Source organism: Scomber scombrus, chromosome 12 (genome assembly GCF_963691925.1).
Source record: "Scomber scombrus chromosome 12, fScoSco1.1, whole genome shotgun sequence".
Taxonomy (NCBI): domain Eukaryota; kingdom Metazoa; phylum Chordata; class Actinopteri; order Scombriformes; family Scombridae; genus Scomber; species Scomber scombrus.
In genome coordinates, this window is record NC_084981.1 from 668,998 (window position 1) to 689,058 (window position 20,061).

A 20,061-nucleotide genomic window follows, 5' to 3' on the forward strand; every position below is an offset into this window, starting at 1 on the left:
GGTGGTAGTTATACTTGATAAAGATGCTGACAAGGATGATCACAGTCATTCTGAGGTTGAAGATTTTGGTGAGGATGAAACAACACTTGTGATTATGTTAACAGTGTTCTTGACTACATTGATGTGATGATGATGACAGTAATGGTGATTGCAATGTGGCAGATGCTTAAGATGATCTTTAGTCCTACAGTATGTGTATGTGACAGTTGGTAAGCCTTGGCACAGTTCCTGGAACACTTCAGGACTATGTGTGTGTATGTAGCAGTTTATGCCAGCCATGTGTTGGCGTACTCATCTACCTGTCACCGTCTGCTGTCTCCAGTTAATACACCTCCTGCCCTGTCCTGCCTCCCCTCAAGCCTCAAATTGAATATGAGCAAATGACTGCTGTCTCTCCGTGGCAATGTTGCACCACCTTTGCAGCCCTCAAGTCCTAAATGTTTCCCTCATTTAGATTTTTACACCATTTACGTTTTTTTCCACTTTAGGCATATGTCAGAGAGTGATGTTTTACATTTGCTTCTCAGCCATCATTAAAACAATTCGAAGAAAACAAGCAGCTAGCTATCTTAGGTGTAATTGTAGTAACAGAACATGCAGTGTGTCACTGTTGGGGGCCTCAATACCCTTGTGCTTTAGTGAACCAAAGCACATGGCTTCCCTTTTGTCTGCTCAAAGACAAAGGCCCGGCCTTGCAGGAAGAATCAAAGCCTGATGTGGGTTACCTGAACACCCCCCCTTCCTGCCCATAAAAGCCAGCTGCACACAGAAAACAATGCGTTTTCAATAGTTATCCTGCCAGGAGAGACTTTTGTCTCTCCGTCGACGCGGGAGACTTAAAGAGGGCAAGAACACGTGTTTCTCAGAGCTATTCTGGATCCCTAAGAGCCGCTGAGAGCCGCTAATATTCCTGCAGAAGAGAACGCTGGATTAATCCCGTTCCTAGGCCATGGATGATTTCCGCCTCGAAGAGCTCGTGGATGTTTTTCCCATGAATAGCTAACTGATTTCTGCCAGAGAGCCTAAAATCAACGCCCGTTAGCTGATGGATGGTCTGACACTGTGAGGACAGCTGAACTTCCTCCTAACGGATGAAACGCACCACTCACCACCAAAGGACAGGAAGGGGTTTTGTCTGGGCAGAGTTTATTAATGTGTGTGTATAATACTAGCTGAGTATTATTGTGTATTGCTGTTGTTTAGGCTTGCCATCTACGCCCACGCGTCCTCACCGGCTGTGCTTTGTTTACAGTTGTTGTCATAGCGACATGCTAAACTGTTTCTTTTAGTCCGCCAGGACTTCGTGTTACTGTGCTTTTGTAAAGGACATAAGTGGCCCTGCCGTGTGGAAACAGCATATTAAGCCGCCATATGCCCGCTGTGGCTGGTTAATATCTGTGGGCAGACCAGCTGTTGTATTTCCTTCACAATCATGTTCTACACCCGTTAGCAAGTTAGCTTGCTCGTGGGTTAGCGCCATCTTTAGCGAGAGAAACAACAAGCTTAGTCGCCAGTATCAGGTGATACGCGTCCATAGCCTACAAGCTGTGCGTGTTTATCTGTGTACCAAGCTTTGCTACTTTCTCTCTCTCTTGATTGTCGTTTCTTTCTTTCTCTCTTCCTCTTACTAACCACTCACACACGTACACATGTTCATGTCCCACACCACTCAGCATAGGATACAAGCTAGGCTACATCCTAGCCTCATTCATTCCCCACGTGGGTGCTGTTGAGCCGGTGTGTTTTGGAGCTTTGACCACGAGTGGGCGTCCTCGCGCCACTTTGTCCAGTGGAAACGGTCCCCCGGATCTGCTTCCTGTTCTTGTGTGACGAGACTGCCGAGTCTGTCAGCCTGACCAGGAGTGTAGCACCAAATTCTGGGCCCCCATACATAAGCCTCCTGAAGGGCCCCCCACTCCACCCTAGACCCATCCCCGCCGCCTTCCAAACAGACACACTGTAGTCTACCCTTAAGTTGTTTTACTGTGGTTTGTGAATTGTGTTGTTTTCAGTTTGAGCTCACAGTATTGGAGATCGCAAGGCCTATTAATGACCCCCAAAGTAGACTATAACACACCTGTTATAATTTACTTCCTAGGTTACTTCAAAAAATTGCTAAGACTCACCAGTCAGTCAGATTTTACTTTTAAAAGAAATGTAAACAGGTTTCCATGATGCCACACATGGCTTAACATTGCTGTGATGTGATGATGTTAAACTCTGGATCCTTAATAAACAATAAACAGCAGAAAAATTCTACATCCAAAAACAAAACATGACTCAATAGTCATTATGGCCTTCACTCAAGTCTGCAGTAGAGGAGAATGGAGTAGCTGATCCACTTTCTGCCACTGCTTCTGAAAGAGACTTTTGATTGAAAAGGTCAGATTTAGATTTGCTAACGGGTAATGGACATTTGCTGTATTATGTGCTAGGTTACTTATGCCATTAACTAGATTTTTTAAATTATTATCAGCATCAATATCATCAATAATAACTGCTAAGCATGTTTTAAAATGAGTAGGCTGCTACTATAGGTACAAATAACATTTTATAATAACTGTTATTAGTCTATTTAGCCTTCACCAAAGAGGGATATTGATTTTGGTGAGCTTGGATGTGTTAATGGATTGACTCCATTCAAAGCAGTCTCACGCATTTCAAGCAGTTCACACACTCTCACGCCAAACTTGGGAGAGCCGTTTAAAACCTGGTATTTCATCTATCATAATGTGCTTAACATTTGGGCTGAACTAACCTTTCCTTGAAAAAAACTTAAGCATCTGGTTGCCTAGTCTTTGCTTCTTTCTTTCTCCTCTCTCTCCTTTCTCTTCTGGCAGCCTGATTTACTCTTTGAGAGAGACATGTTACTGCATAGAGCACTGTGTAGGAATGAGTCACTTAACAACCATAGACTGTATATAAAAAGTTAACAACCGTTAGCGAGTCCTACCTGGCGGAATTAACCATTTTGCATTTTTGCAAGGGGGTGCAGTTAATCTCAGACAGTCTTAATTTGATTAAAGCAACCTTATTATTGAACTTTCATAGCAACTTTGATTTTATTTTAATATTTATGACGTCGTTTTTTATAACTGATATATTTAAACAAAAGCCCAGGGCCCCCCCATGCTTGGGGCCCTGGTACACCATTCCAATTTCTCCCCCCACTTCGACGCCCGTGAGCCTGAACCCCCCACGCTCCTGAACACTTCCCTCACACACACACACACACACACACACACACACACACACACACACACACACACACACACACACACACACACACACACACACACACATACAAACCCCCTTTCTCTCCCTGTGCCCACACGCACATAGACACACAAGCACCCCTCTTCTCTCCTACACACACACACACACACACACACACACACACACACACACACACACACACACACACACACACACACACACACACACACCTGTTTATTTGTACAGTCATACACATCTGTTGTTGTTTGTCTATTAGTTATACTGGTAGTACAATTTATAACTTTCAATGATTAACTTGATGATTAATAATTTGTTAATAAATTGTTATAGCTTTAAAGAGAAACATTTTTGTGATCATTGTGCATATGTTATTGTGATAAGTGGCTGATCAAAATAGACAGCTCGGAGTTTCACACCTTCACCTTTTCTACTTTTATGACTGATTGAGGCAAATCAGACAGTTTGGTTATTTCCGGTTTTCTCGGTGGTGCCCTATATTAATCATTAGAAGTGATTATTCTTTAATTTGTTGTTAACAATTAATAATAATATTTTGTTTATTTTTTTTTAATAATGTTTTTATTTATTTTCAACACAGTACAGACTATATCAAATCTGCCAGCGTTCTTATACAATGTATACCTCTAACATATAACACTTCACATTCCCTTAAATAAAATATGTATTCTTCCTATCAGAGATATAGGCAGTGAAATCCATCTTTCTAGAGATTTGACCATCACAGGTTTATCATTTATGCACACAGAATCCCTCACTTGCAGCCTTATTGGATGCAAAACAGCCAATCAGAGATGCCTCCTTCCAGTCTGTGATTGGCGGGTTTTGTGGTTCATTTACATACGAAGGAAGGGTAGAGAGCGCACAGGACAAATGTTTGTTTGCTCAGATTAATATTTTCTGTTCAAAATATAAAGTGTGTGCTTGTGAAAGTCCCACTGAGGCTCAGATAAGTGTCACTGCACGATCACTATTGTGGCACAAAAATAACTAAATACATTTCCATTATGTTCAGTGATTTGTCCAGTCAAGGCAGATGGCCACCCACTTAGAGCTCGGTTCTGCTTGAGGTTTCTTCTGTTGAAAGGAAATGTTTCTTTGCTGCTGTCATCAAGTGCTGGTCAAAGGGAAATGTTGGGTCTCTGTAAAATAGGAAAGTACAGTCAATGAAAACTGCCCTGAGATAACTTCTGTTATGATTTGGCACTATATAAATAAAATGTAAATGAATTGATTCACAAGACACAGATTTAAAAAGAGAGGTAAAAATTGAAACCACAGATATTGAGATATCTTGACTTTTAGTCCTATCATATTTACAGGTCAAGGGTACATATATTGCAGAAAGTGAGAATTTAAAAAAATGGTTGGACATAATCTGGGTTTTCCAATGTTTTTAGTTTGAGGAAGATTTTTTTTTTTTTCTTCAAAAGATTAACTTTCAGGTTAAAAACAATAAATAAATTCCTAACCCTAACGTTTACCGTTGGGCAGAGCTCAGTCTTGCCCTTAGTTTCTTGAAAACATATTTTGATTAAGATCTATTTTGCCAGTATGTCAACTTTGTAAGTTGAATTTGTCCTGTTGTCACATACTTTCGCCACACTTTCAGATTTGGCTTCATCTCAATCATTTTGTTTTGCAGTACTTCCTTATTCTGTTGTTTGTCTTTTTGTACATCAGATGGCGTGAATGTCCTTCAAACGCAATTTGACATTAAAGGTCCTGCATTGCTGCCCCTCAGTGGTGCTATCAAAAAAGAGACTGTTTGGCAGACAGCAATGCATGCTGCTTGGACTTCTCGATGTTTGGGGTGCCCAACATTTATAGAAAGCAGTATGATTAAGATGAAAATGATCAAACTTTGTTATCATTTTTAATTGTTTTATTGATAGTACCAGTTGAGTACAATTTAAAAAAAAATGAATCATGTTATTTTCTCCAGTGTAAGTCTCATTTAACAGTCTATTAATTAGACATAAGAAATAATTCATATCATTTATTACGGTGTGCAAACAACATTACAAAGTGTTGAAACAAATTTACATTTTGGAAAACATTTTTACATATCATACAAACAACAAAATGACATGAGAAAAACACTTTTACCAAGGACAAAACACATTTACATTTTAGAACACTAATTTACAAGTGGCAAAACACTTTACCAGTCCCCAAACACATTTGGGGAGACATACCGGAGGACTATTGCCACTAACTTGATCACTTCCGTGTCAATGCCGGTATTTGGTATATTCCCTTTCCGTGAAGATGATGTCATTGTACATTTGTTTGGGGACTTACACTAGAAAAAATAACATGATTCATTAATTTTGTAAAAATGTTTTCCAAAATGTAAATTAGTGTTTCACAATTTGTGTATTGTGTAATGTTGTTTTGCACTTCCTGGCCACTGTTGTTTATTAATATTAAATCAGACCGAATCAAACTGGTGTTTCAAACAAAGGTATAGTAACTACAGGGAGAGTTAATGCTCTCTCTGGAGGTGGTTATGGCTCACTAATCTTTAAATACCTGTTTTTCTACCACAGATCTGGTTCTACACCAATGACATATTTAATAATGCAGGAATCCCTGCACCAGAGATCCAATACACCACAGCAGGCACAGGAATAATAGAAATCATCGCTGGACTCATTGGGGTAAACTTACAGATTAGAGAGGTGTTAATGTATTGTACATGTTGTCCAATCTTTTTACTGGAATGGTTTTCCAGAATGTATTTTATATTAAATGTTCCTGTGTGTGAATTTCCCCTGAATAAATAAAGGTTAAAAAAAAAAATCCTTTTATGAGCTATGACTGTGTCTTGCAGTGTTTCACCATAGAGAAGCTGGGCAGGAGGCCTCTCATGATTGGGGGTTTCGCTATGATGGGTATCTGCAGTGGTGGAATCACATTATCCCTAATTTTACAGGTGCGTGTGTGTGTTAGTGTGTGTGTGTGTGTGTGTGTACATGGTATTCCATATTGTGGGGTTTTAACCCTAACTTGGGGATATGGTATCAACTACAGTTTGAAGACACAACATGTTTGTGATGTGGGTGAGAAGCAAATGAAAATGGAAACATCTTATCTCAGCAGCTATTAGTGTGCACTTGAACATCAGCTGAGCCCACAGTGGTTAAAACGTCCCTTTAGTGACATCATGACAAACCAATGCATTGGAGACAAGACAACCTAAGGTCCATGGTTGTATTCTATCGCACATATAGCTCTTTATGATGACAAAATTGGCACATTTTCAATGGACTCTTGCCACTGCTGTTATTTAAATGCCTTTCTAATTAGCATAAGCAGTATACGAATATTTAATAAATTGTTTATAACAATGCAACTGTGTCCCACCTTAAGCCTTTATTTATGTACAGTATTTGTCAGAAATTCTAACTTTTGACTTTATTGCCATTCATTATCTGTTATAGTTGTTAACTAATACAATAATAAACACTACATTTATTAACTGTATATAGACTGATTATTAATGATAAACCTGAAGTAAACTGTTACCCTACTTATAAACAGTTATCACTTCCACTGAAGGAATGAACTGACATGTAGGACAGAATGAGTGTGTCCCACACAAGTGTATTTGGTGTTTCTTTCAACTGAAATATTGGTTCTAGTAGCTATAAGTTGACTATGATGGGAAATATAAAATCCTGACAAAGGCACATGGTTGTCATTTGCATGTGGCAATATGCACCTTTGTGATCCATCTTTTTGATGGAAATTTCTATTTCGCTGTGACAGTTTACTTCACTTTCCTCCTTTCCTTTCGTCACTTGATAGGAGACAAGTGGAAGGTGAGGGAGGGAAGGAAACAAGCAGAAGGAAAGGCAAATGGAGCAGACCCCTGTTAAACTGATGTTAAACAGTGTGGGATGAGTGTGGGATGAACAGCTGTGCCAGTTTCTCTCTCAGTTGGCAGACATCACTGTATTCCTACTTTACCCTGTGGGCCAGTAATTTGGGCAGAGGTGTGAGACAGTGTTGGAGAAGAATGAAGTCAACTTTCTCATTAGAGATAATAACTAAATGTTGTCAGACTGACTCATGCTGTTTCTTTTCCCTGCAGGCTCACCTATCATTTATGCGCTACATCAGTGTCTGCTGTGTGGTCGGCATCATCGCTGGCTTCTGCATTGGTCCAGGCAAGTTGATCTACAGTCACACCTACTCAGCCCTCGTGAGGATATAGATATTGTTAATGCTCTTTAGAAGAAACACATTTGCTATTGGAAAGTCCTGTATTGTTATGCACTACTGATATTCTTCAACACTGTAAATGGGTAACCACAGAGAGTGTACCTGTTGACCTGTTCACCTCAATGGCCTGTTCACCTCACGCCTGGCATCAAACTGCTCAATGGTATAACTTTGTTCTGGTTACTCTTCATATTACATGGCAGCAGAGCTATGAATGGGAACAGTGTTTCTACTGTTAAAAAGTTAGAAAAAGACTGGAGAGAAGTGCAGGTGTTCATGCTGCTCTATTCACTGGGAAAACAGCGTTAACACGTTGTGAGGACATTTCAAAGACAAGGGAAGCTGCTTTTATATTTAAAAGAAAACTTTGCCAATTTTAAACCAGCATTGTGTCATTATGACATAGGTAGTACATGCAAATGACCAACGTTTAACTTCTCTCCTTGTTGCCTGCACCCAGTGCTCCCCACTCATTTACCAGCAAAAGTCCAGAAAAAGTGCAGACTTTGGAGATTTGCCTTTCCTCTGTAGTGGTGCCTTCAAAGACTGAAAAATGTGGGTCTTCCAAAACACTTCACCAATCACGTTACTCCAGCATTAATGAAAAGCATACACTAAAATATACAATTAAATTCATATCAGCATATTTTGAAGAAATAGTTTCATGATATGAGGCCGAATATCGCGCTGTAGAATCAAATAACAGTGTGGAGGAGGAGGCAACCACCACGGGGGCTACGATATAGTGGCAACCAAAAGACAAGTGATGTAGTCAGGGTATGTTTTTCTGCATGGTGAGGATGGTTAGAGAGAATGGAGACACCCTGAAAACCCTGAGCTCTGATTCAGTCAGTCTGAAAGGGAAAATCAGGCCTTTCTCAAAGCGAGCCCTTCTACACCTTAATGCCCTGTACCAGCACCCAGAGGGCATTCGGATACGGTGGTGATTGAGTGAGTGTGTGTCCTGTGCTATTGAAGTTGCAATGTGTGCAATGGCTTAATTGTTAAGTTCTGTGATGTTTGGTGTGGGGAGACCCCTTATCCTGGCAGCAGAATAATGCTCTGGTAGGACAATAGGAGAATATGGGGGGCAACTTATAGTCTTTTAAGCTTATATTCAAAGTAGTGAAAGTTTCTACTTAATGTTTAGCTACACACATTGATCATTTTCATCATCACTTCATTTAATATCTTCTGTATCTAATCTATCATTTAGTTCATAAAATGTCACTAATTTAAAATATTTAGTTGTACTAATTTAATAGTTGTCTTACTCAAATGTTATTCTAAATCATTTGAGTAAAGCTACCCTTACATTTCAATTGTATCTGACTGTAACTGTAAAGAGATTTTAAGATGATTTAGTTCCTTATATTCCACACCTTGTGTTGGACTCCACTCTTCTGGTGATATTATAAAGCTGACTCAGCAGTAGCCCAGGGTGCTTTGTGTTATGAAATGGCGCCCCCTGGCCATTATACCTAAGAAATTCTTAAAAGGATCCTTAATTTAAAGATCTTTAATTTAATGTAATTTACTGTTATTTCTGGGGTAATCTCATTTTAATTTTTACATATCAAATCTGTGAACTAATGATATTTACAAGTATTAATAGTCACAGGAATGCCATAATGTAAATGTGTAAAAAGTGATGTTGCCCTACTTTTTATGTAACACTATTTTTCAACACATCTTACACTTGGTGATAAATATGGTCATTTATTTTTCTGTATGCAATTATGAAACCAAACTGACAAACCCATGTAATCTGTCTCCATGCTCCATGTAAGAGAGACAAACTATGTTGTTTAATGATAGAATATAGTAATATAATGTTGTACTTGATATATGACTCTCCCATCCACATACTGGCCTGGCCCTCACCTGATTGGCTGATTCTATTTATCTCTAATTAGCCTTTCATAAACCTTATTGGTGTGAAAGATGATGAATGAACATGAATAATCAAATCATGGACATGAATAATATGATTCACACACATATCACATACCTATCATTAAACAAATTGGTATTCTTCATTGAAAATACAAGCAGTATGCTGCCTTTGTTTGAATTGTAGTCTTATTAGAAGTAGAAAACCTAATTTGTAAACACATTCATACCTCACTTTTTTGAAGTTCTTGATTTGACATACAGTTTCAAAACAAATGTGCACTCCTTTTTTTATAAAAGACAAGCTGCTAACATTATAGAGAAACAAATGTTCCTCTATAATCATCTCCATGTTGCTTTTTCTTCTTTCCTCTCCCATTAATCATCTCATGATCCCTCAGATTTATATGATGAGACCTTTGGTCAGGTTAGGTTGGGAACCACTGGACTAAACTAGCTAACTGTATATAAAGTAGTGTAAACTAGCTCCACCTCCAGCAGCTACAACAGTAACATGCTGCTCTAACACTGATGCTTCACTATTAATAATCTAATAATCTCTCAATTTGACTGTAGTAATACATTTTCATGCAATGCTTTTTACTTATAATGGAATACTTTTATGATGCTGTATTGGTACTTTTACTAAAGTAAAGGATCTGAATATCTCCTCCCCCTCTGTCAAAGACATATCCTCATATGAAGTAATTGCTAAATAGTATGGTTTCAGTGTGTGTAGATTTTTCTGTAGTTCTGATGGAATCAAACTTCAGCTTTACAGAAACTGTCAGAAAGGGTGCAATGAGAAACCCTTTTGAGGTGCATTGTGGGAAATATAGGACTCTGTTTTTGGAGTTTGACCCATACCAGGGACGAAAAATGAGGATATCTCAATGTCTGTTACTTCAATTTGAACAATTCTTTTCAAGTATCTTTCTCTTGTGAGTCACTTTATTTCAATGGCTGGGGTTCACCACAGCAACATTAAACAAGAATGTGTAGTTTTCGTTGATTTATTTCTGCTTTGTTCCTGTTTAGCGGGTGTTCCCTTCCTGATCACAGCGGAGCTGTTCAAACAGTCCCACCGCCCAGCAGCCTACATCGTAGGAGGATCACTCAACTGGCTGTCCAATTTCACAGTGGGCTTCGTCTTCCCCTTCTTACAGGTAAAAGGCTTTGCTTTGCCTTAAGATGCATTTATACTTGCATGGGGTTAAAGGTCAAGTCACTTCGTTTAGATAGTGCCAAATCACAACAGATGTTACCTCAGGGCACTTTTCACATAGAGCAAGTCTAATTTACAAAATTGCTCACAGTGGGCAGGGTCACAATACCTGTGGCTGCTAGGGCTTTTTTTTCACTTGAATGCAAGGACAGGACATTTTACAGCATGTGCTGAAACAACTGTCATTTTTATTGGGAGAATAGTCTCAGTGTATCATACATGATCAGACTGTATCATGCTGGAGTTATATTCTCCACATGCAGTCTTTCATTTACTTTGTGATACAAGCAATGGTTGGAAGGTAAATCTTGTTTCATTACTGAAAATGATCATACGTTTAGTCATTTACTGTTTGATAGAGGAGAGAGTGGAGTCTAACACACCACATTGCTTGAAGTCACCCACTTTTCCTTTCCTTTCCTTTGTAATCGTAATTCTTCTACATTCTTATAAACTACTGCCTGGTTATTCTATATACTGTCAAATTCAGTGCCTGTGCCCTCCCCTGGATGCCTTTAAATGTCAAATGAATCTGCCATTACTGCTAACTGACAGTAATGGTGTGTTCTGACATACAGATTCAAAGAGGCTGTATGTGTATGTTGCTTTGAGCACATGATTTACCTACTCTGTTCTGACTGGACAGTTGTTTTCTGACATAGCTGGTGTACTAGTGAAGCAACAATGTTGGCGATTCGGTACCATGTCGGCCTGTAGGGCAGTCCCACACTTGTTACATCTGGAGCCTGTTTGCACCGTCTGTTTTGATGTTGCAGTAAGATAACTGGATCAGGTGTGCTGTAAGACAACACAATGACAGTCGGATACAAGAGTCTGTCATGTCTCACAAGCCTGAAGCATGTAGGCATGATTGTGTAACAGTAAGCTATATAAAATAGAGGCAACGTGAGAGGCTGATCTGAGTTGACTATTTGAATTACCCGCAAATGTCTAGTTGATAGCAGGAACACAGAGAGCATCCCACATGATCTGTTGGTGCTCAACAGGAACTGCCTCAGACTCTACTACTAGACTCTACTTTAGTAGAGATGAATCATGAAGGATCAGGCAGTGAAAACGCTCCCCCTGTTTACTCATTTGCCTCAACTACATTATAAGTTGTAATGACTATAAATCAGCACCTGATCAAATGGATCACTCTCAGTGTAAACAGTCTAACCACACCTAGCATCGTGTGTGCTTTGCATTAATCTGTGACAGCATGAATTTCCCTCCTTTTGCTTTAGCTTTGGTCTGTTTTGAGTTTGATCAAAAGTAAACTCTCTCCTCTTTAGATTGCTTCTTTCATGCACTGAGATCTAAGAAACAAACAATGTTAATCCATTCTCAGACTCTTGGTCTAAAACTCAGTTTTCTGTCCCCATCGCTCAATATGCCAACCATCAGAAGTCAGCTGGGTCATACTGCTACTTAGTGTTTGGCAGCATTTGTCTGTCTGTGGCCGTCTATGTCTACATTGTCATCCCTGAAACCAAAAACAAGACCTTCATGGAGATCAGCCGGATCTTCTCTAAGAAGGAGGCCATTCTAGAGACCCAGGGCCTGATCCACGTTGACCAGCTGAAGCTAAAGAAGATCAACGGCTATGGCGGCCTGGAACACACTTCACTGGAGTTCGACAGTTCTTCTTCTGTTCCTTAATGAAGGTTCAGGTTCTCGCTGGGACTGCAGATCCAGATTTTACACATGAACCAAACACTTATTCTGGTCGGGTAAAGCTGGACATTTCACTTAGATCATACTCAGGTTCAAAACATTGCTGAATAAACAGCACAGTATGTGGTTCTTATATGTGCAACTTCTTATCAATTTCATATTTTAGTCAGCCTAAGCTATTGAAGCAAAGCTTGGAACTTTGGAGCTGTCCTTTATGTCAGTAATAAAAATGCTGTATTCTCCAAGGTAATTGTTGAGATCTGGGAACATGGGAACATCACTGTAAAAAAGTTCACTGGGTCAAGAAACCAGAGCAGTCAGTTGATCAGACTTATAAACATCCAGCTTAGTCCAACATATTTAAAAGAGAAAACACTTAATTTGCAGTTGACAGACCCTGGAATGAGGGCTGTAACTAATGATTACTTTATTTTCTAAATGTATCAATTTATTGTTTGGTCTATAAATTGTAGTAAAAGAAAGTGGTGAAAAATACCCATTACAGATTCCTAAAGCCTGTGGTGATTATTTCAAATGTCTTGCTTTGTTTTATCAAGTGTCCAAAACTTAAACACATTCATTTTACTATCACATAAGACAAAGAAAAGTGGTAAATAATCACAATTAAGATGCTCAATAAGTGCAATCCCCAGCTCCTCCAGTCTACATGTCCATGTGTCCAAGATACTTAACCCCAGATTTCTCCTGATGGCTGCACCAACGGTGTGTAAATGTGTGTGAATGGGTAAATATGACATTTAGTGTAAATGCGCTTTGAGTGGTCAACATTTTTTTTTTTTTTAAAGTGCTATATAAGTATAAAGCATTTACCATTTTTTACTTGACAAATTGCTTAAACATTTAGTTGATTTAAGTTAGCATAATATTTGACTAATCAATGACTTGTTTCAGCTCTAAACACTTTCAGGCTGACCTCTCAGTGGTTTACATCATTTGTTTCCCACCTGTCTGATCATATAATTGGTCATGTTTTTCTTGACCAGTCAGACTTGTTTTAGTGATGTCATCATGTTCCCAGATTTCAATGATTAAGTGCACCATATATCTGGCACAGAGCAGAGCTATGCACGATTTAAGTTTTAATCCTGGGCACTTATCACAATGGGCTAGTATTACTGGGGGGGGGGGTTTATACATTTGTGCGTAGTTTATACACACAAATGTATTAGTGCGTGTGGAAAATGAGGTGTGAATGTGTGACATGAATTAACCTTTTTAAAAACGTTCTCAATTTTTCCCAGTAGAAATACTGCTATATCTTGTACAATATTTAGTCATTTTACAAACTGTATTAGAGCTCTGTGCTCTCTGAGCTGTACAGTAAATACGCTATAATGTGTTTTGTACAAACTATAGAAACCCAGTCTTTTGAATACATGGAAATATTCAAAAGCATTTTTGAATTGTGTTCAAAGATAACTACACAAATAAAATAATATTGCAACATTATCTTTTTTTGACAGTTATTCTCAAACACATTTACCATATTAGTGTGATACTCAGCTCTTGTTTATTCTGTACATTAATAGGAAACTAGCAACTGTGCAGCTCTTATTCTAAAATATGTTTTATATTAAAAAAAAATACTAACTCCGCAGCTTGGTGTGGGATGTTAAAATTCGTAATATTCAGCCTGAATCCAACATGTTACAAACTTCAGCTTCTTCATGTCTGCTGATTATTGTTGGTCCTGATCCTGACCACAGTACCAACAATGCATCTGGACAATGCCCATGCTCTGGTCAGATGATCTCTGACCCTCTATTATTAAGTCTACTGTAAAGGTCAGTGCTCAGGCCTCAACTCCAGAACTAACACACATGCAGGTTTATTCTATCCATCACAGATGCAGGAGTACAACATGTTTTGGCACTTCTGCTATTGCACAGCTGAATACTATGTACTGTATATGTTCATGGTTATATAATTATATCTGGGGATATATGAAGGTACATTGAATAATACGTTTATCATTTTTCTACTGTGTCTCAGTTCATCAGTCAGGTGTTCATATGACCAGTAAATAGGGTTTCCTCTCTGTAATCATTCCTCCTGTTCATACTGACCAAAATATCTCCTTTAAATGTGTTTTCAATGGAAATGATGGAGGACAAAATCCACAGTGTGTCCACACAGTCATTTAAATGTAGATGTGAAGCTTCTATGAGTCTTCATCAGTCTGAGTTAGTCATATCAAGTAGATATCTGACTAATTTACAGTCTTTTTAGCATCAAATTCCCTCTTTGTGTTTGACTTGATTTGACTTATTTAGACAGCTGAAGCTTCATATTAGCTTCAACTTATAAGATCAACTTTTAAATAAATGTTTACACAGAAAGAGGACTGTGGATTTTTTGCACATCATTATGAAGGGATCTTCTAATGGTCAGTATAAACAGGAGGAATGATTACAGCAAGAAAGCTGTCATTCAGTGTACATCTATACATGTGTCTGTATTGTTTTTCATGTGAGACGTGAATATGAAGGCTTCAAAATCAATCTCCACCCCTAAAGTTAAGCTGAGAGTGCAGGTGCATACATGCTACCATGCTTAGGCATGTGGCCATCTGAGCAGGGACAATGTAGGCAGTATTTCCCTTTTCTACCACTGCATCTCTCTAGTTGCCATTTGAGGCCAGAATTCATTGTAAAACCAGTCTCATTTAATGACTGATTCATGGAAAAACACTGAACTACTCATTTTTATTTATGAACCAGGCAGGGTGGATACTGACATCACTGCAGGACCTCAATACTGCATCATTAACTTAAATGCCCAATACATTATCATAAACAATATGTGTCCTCCCTACACACACTTGAGTATAAGATCAATATTTATACTGAACTGTCTAGGTAATAAAATGATGTTAATCTAAATTTCTTCATGATATTGTTGTATGACTTGCCTAAGGAAGTTATAATCTGTGTGCAATGAAGCATAATGCTCTTCATTCATCAATACGTCTGTGTTCCCATATCTCTTTCTCTTACTCACGTGCTCACTCTCTCACACACACACACACACACACACACACACACACACACACACACACACACACACACACACACACACACACACACACACACACACACACACACACACACACACACACAAACACACACACACACACATACACACACACCACCTCAACATCCCAGCATTGTAATTAATGGCACTACCTTTGTCCCTAATAAGCTTCCTGGTAATCTTTATCGAATCATGTTCCCCTCTGGTCATACAAACCTGTATGCGTGTGTATGTGTATGTGTGAGTATGTGTATATGTGTGTATGTCTCTTGCCAAGTGGTTGTCACTGGTGCTAATGGCATTACAGCATGAAAGCCAAGGACAGTGACAAATGTCTGTTATCATGGAACAAGGCCGCTGACAAAGTGAAAACAACATCACTGAGTAATAAAACTAGATGGATGATTCAGCAGATAAAGCTCCACTACAGCCACTCTGCTTCTGTAATTAAACCAAAGAAGAAGAACAGAGGGGGGTAAGAGAGAGCTACAATAATGATAGGAACAAATCAATCTGCAGTACCAAAACACTACAACAAGTATGCACAAAATAACCAGGCAATCAGAAATGAATTGTTTTATGATTGAAAATTGATTTAAATTGATACTGACAGAATCATACAGGTTAATGACAACAGCTGCTTGCTTTAACTGCCACACACAGCTGACCATGTTTACACCATTGTGTTCTAAAAGCTCAGAGAAAAAGAAGTATGTTCACATGTATTTTGCTTAGTGTGAATGTAGTCTGAGCTATGATCAGCTCATTTAGCAAATTAATGGAAAAGACATAAAAATGCTATTTTCAACCTCAACTGTATAATTCTATAGATTGACTCATATTCAAATGACACCTCACATCAGAATGAATCAGTGTAGTTCCTCTGTCTCTCAGAAATGTTGATGGTGGGTGTGTTAATGCTCTGGCAGATAGTTGATGAATGTGGCACTTCTGTGCTACAGGCTGTAAGCGTTTTGTGACAGAGTGTCTTACGACTGGGCTGGCCTATCCTTTATGCCTTAGCACCGTCCTGCCAAACAGACAGCTCTGTGGCCACACATACTCTATGTCTCTCTGTCACATAAATATGTCAGGAGAATGGACTCAAGGGGTTTGATCATCTTTTACATGTCACTTCATATTCATATTTATATTCTCATGTGTATGTTAGTCATTTTGAATGCAGCTACTGGTGAATGCTGTGACTGTGCCTGCTAAAACGGCATCAATGACACAATACAGGTTTTGACACCGATGTAATATAACACTTAGATCAGTGTTCACAAACTAGGGGTGGGGAACCCTAAGAGGTCACAAGGTAAATCTGATGGGTTGAAAGATGATTCATAACAAAGGAGTGAAGAAGAAAAAACATTTCTGCTACATATATTACGATTAATATTATTTTAACTATCTGATTATTTTAATCACTTGTTGGTTGAAGACTTGGCATGACCTAGCTTAAATTTGACCTAAATTGCTGGGAACCCGTGACTTCTCAACATTACAGGATCCCTGCTGACATGCCTAAGGGACCCCCTCCCTGACTGAACCCCCAGCTGCACATATGTGACATCATATGTAAAAGAAAGAAAAAAAGCACTTCACAGCCTAAAAGCAATGTAAGATTGAACATTTTTGTTTCGGCCATGTTTTTCAGTCCCCTTTCTCTCGTGCATCTGGTGGAACACATGATTTTATTTTCATCACTACAGCTCTCTACACCATCAATGGATCTTGCATAACTGTAACCCAAAGGCCTTTTTTAGGATCAATGACCACCTCTATTTTCTTTACATTTAAGAGTGTTACTGTGTGTAATCTTGTGCAGTGAATGAACACGTCCAGCTGCTGCTCTCTACTGTCCAGTCTTAGCACCAGACTTTGTGTATCTTGAGGAATGAAAGTTACACACAGATATTTTTTCTGTAATCTAATAATGCAGGGGAATAATGACTTCTTATTTTTTTTAAACACAATTTATGTGAACAAAATGTAACAAAATTGTAACTTCTTTAGCAAATAAACTTTTTCTGAAATGTATTAATAATCTGGATAATCTGTATGTTTTAAGCAAGTGAAGTTTATGACATGAAATAAAATATTCAAATCCTAGACAACATGATTATTATTGCATGTTCTCATAAAATCAGCTGCTGTTTTTGTGTCTTTTGGATGTTCACTATAATTTAGAATAACGAGGGAAACAGTAGTGGGGCAGTTCTTGGCCTGCTTTAAATGTTAATCACCACTGCCTTGCCCCGGGGCCACAGACATGGCCACTGATGCTAGTATGCTAATGTTGCTGGCCAATAAGCATCTGTGCTGTTTCCAAAGCTCAACTGGTTTCTTCTGACTGCTCCACTACTCAAGTGTTTATTCTCCCACATCATTAAAGTCAGTCATATGTTGATTGCAGTCTTTCATTCCTTTATGTGTATGTATTAGGGCATATTTCCACCTGGCTATAATGTTGATGAGCATTATGTGTATGGGGTGAAAGTAATGGAGTAATGGAGGTCTATTGTCAGGGTCAAAGGTTAATTAATAACCATTCAAGTGTCCTAACTAAACTAAGTCTGTGCACATTTAAGAACACTTTGCTGTAACCTGGTTGATTTGCGCAAATTCAATAGCACTCTGCTGACATTTAAATATTCCCTGATTTAAATTAACAATGGAAATGTATATTATTTTTGGTTAGTGGATGTGGGGGTGGTTGGTTAAGGGATTATTTTTGTTTCTTTTTTTCTTCTTATTATTCTGACATGATACTCAGAGGCTTCAATGATGTAGGCCAGGAACTAATCTCACTTACATTTGTAACCTCTGGTGGTGATCCGCTCTTTTTGTGCTTATTAATAGACCTGAATCATCATCATTATTATTATTATTATTATTATTATTATTATTATTATTATTATATTCATTATTATTATTATTATTATTATTATTATTATCATTATTATCATTATTATTATTATATTCATTATTATTATTGTATTCATTATTATTATTATTATTATTATTATTATTATTATTATTGACTATTTACAGATTATCTTTATTTGTCACTACTTGCTATGTTCCATTTAATGAAAGAAAGTGGCAGAAAATGTTAGGATCCAATTAAATGAAGGGTTTTGTTTGGTTAAATTCAAACATCTTCACCCACATGGATACATAAAAACAAACACATTTGTAGTGTACTGTATGAATATGTAAACATTACTGACGTAGATGTACTGATATAATGATGCTGACATCAGTGATAGTTGAGCTGATTTATCCTTGTCTGCACTGACCAGAAAGTGCCACTAGAGGACACAAGCGATGCATTTCAAACTGCTTGTTGCTTTATGATAGAAAACTTGAGGTCAACAGGTGGAAGTGGGACAGATGTGGTGATATCAGCTCAGATAACCCTTACATTCAGCTAGCCCAGACCCTCAGACTGGGCCAGGATTCCATGCAGCATCTTTTTCGGTTTGATTACAACATTATTGCTCTGCAGGGTCACAACAACATCATCCCGGCCCTCCTCCATTCACTCTCCTTTCACTGGCAAACATGGCACAGACATGTTATTACTCTGTTCATTTACAACTCTCTAAACCCCGAAAACAACAAATCACCAATACACAGCTCAATACACAAGATGGCCGTCAGTGTCTGTGACTTGACGGGCCCAAGCCCTTCTTTTGTGCAGAGGGAGTTTACCTTGAAACCTATTTGAAGTCATTGTACCCTACAACAGTTCATTGTGTACTAGGCCCTCATCTCAACAAGAAGCGACAGTTCGCAACTACCTGTAATAGTGGATCCCCCAACAGCACTCAAAAGAGAAACCTGAGTATCTGCCTCTGCGAATAACAATACAACCATTTCCCAGTTGTGGCCCCTGTGTTTGGTCCCTCTGATCCTACAGTGGGTCTTCTGGGCCCTATGAAGGGTTTTTACGGTCACTAATACACAAAACAAAACAATAGCAGCTTCCAAATGCTACAATGATTGGTTAAGCTGTGACTTGAGCCAGGGTGTAAAAATACATCAGGTCTTTGGGTTTTATAGAGCTGCATTTTTTAGCGAACCTTCAAAAATGGACTAACTTTTAACTATGCTTTGTTGATTAGATGCTTTGGTTTGGTAGTTGAGATTCATTTAGGGTGTGTTTAGCATCACTCTCTGAATGAAAAGATTTGAGAAGAAAAAGTTCCCCTGGCAAATCACCTTTAAAACCAGCTACTGCTGTCACTGCTTCCACTTTACATAGACATATAATACACACGCTGTCTCACGCATATATTGTTGTTTAATTTATTAAAACTAATGTTAAGCACTGCAGTAGATACTCATTTATCTATATTTAGTAAATATAAACAGCAAAGCATAGGACAGACGTGTTGTGCTTTGAGGCAGGATACAGGTCCACAGTTAAGTATGGCATCACCAATAGAAACACATAGACCAATCAAAATAGTGTTGGCACGAAATCAGAGTTACCATTCAATTCAACTTGCAAGGTTTTAAAGGACAATCTCTGGTTTAAAGGAGTTAAATATGGAGTCCTAGAGCTTGTGCATGGATTGATGTTTCACAGAAGCCTTTGGTCTGTGCAGGAGCACAGCCAAGGTGATAACGCATAGGTTTGACAATGCTTGGCTGGTTAGGGGACCTGTGGTCAGAGGTGTGTCCACCCAGCAGGGTTTGATACACCCAAGAGCTAA

General features: G+C 38.5%; 1 protein-coding gene across 1 annotated transcript in view; it reads left to right on the top strand.

Moving 5' to 3' along the window:
• slc2a15a (solute carrier family 2 member 15a) overlaps window positions 1-13,354 on the top strand; it is a 36,360-nt gene extending 23,006 nt beyond the window's left edge. The window contains exons 8-12 of the mRNA XM_062430249.1: window positions 5,808-5,918; window positions 6,092-6,193; window positions 7,355-7,430; window positions 10,417-10,544; window positions 12,011-13,354. Of these exons, the coding sequence (XP_062286233.1) occupies window positions 5,808-5,918; window positions 6,092-6,193; window positions 7,355-7,430; window positions 10,417-10,544; window positions 12,011-12,265 (672 nt within the window). The 3' untranslated portion in view covers window positions 12,266-13,354. The remainder of the gene's footprint in view (window positions 1-5,807; window positions 5,919-6,091; window positions 6,194-7,354; window positions 7,431-10,416; window positions 10,545-12,010) is intronic.
• Window positions 13,355-20,061: the final 6,707 nt, after the last annotated feature.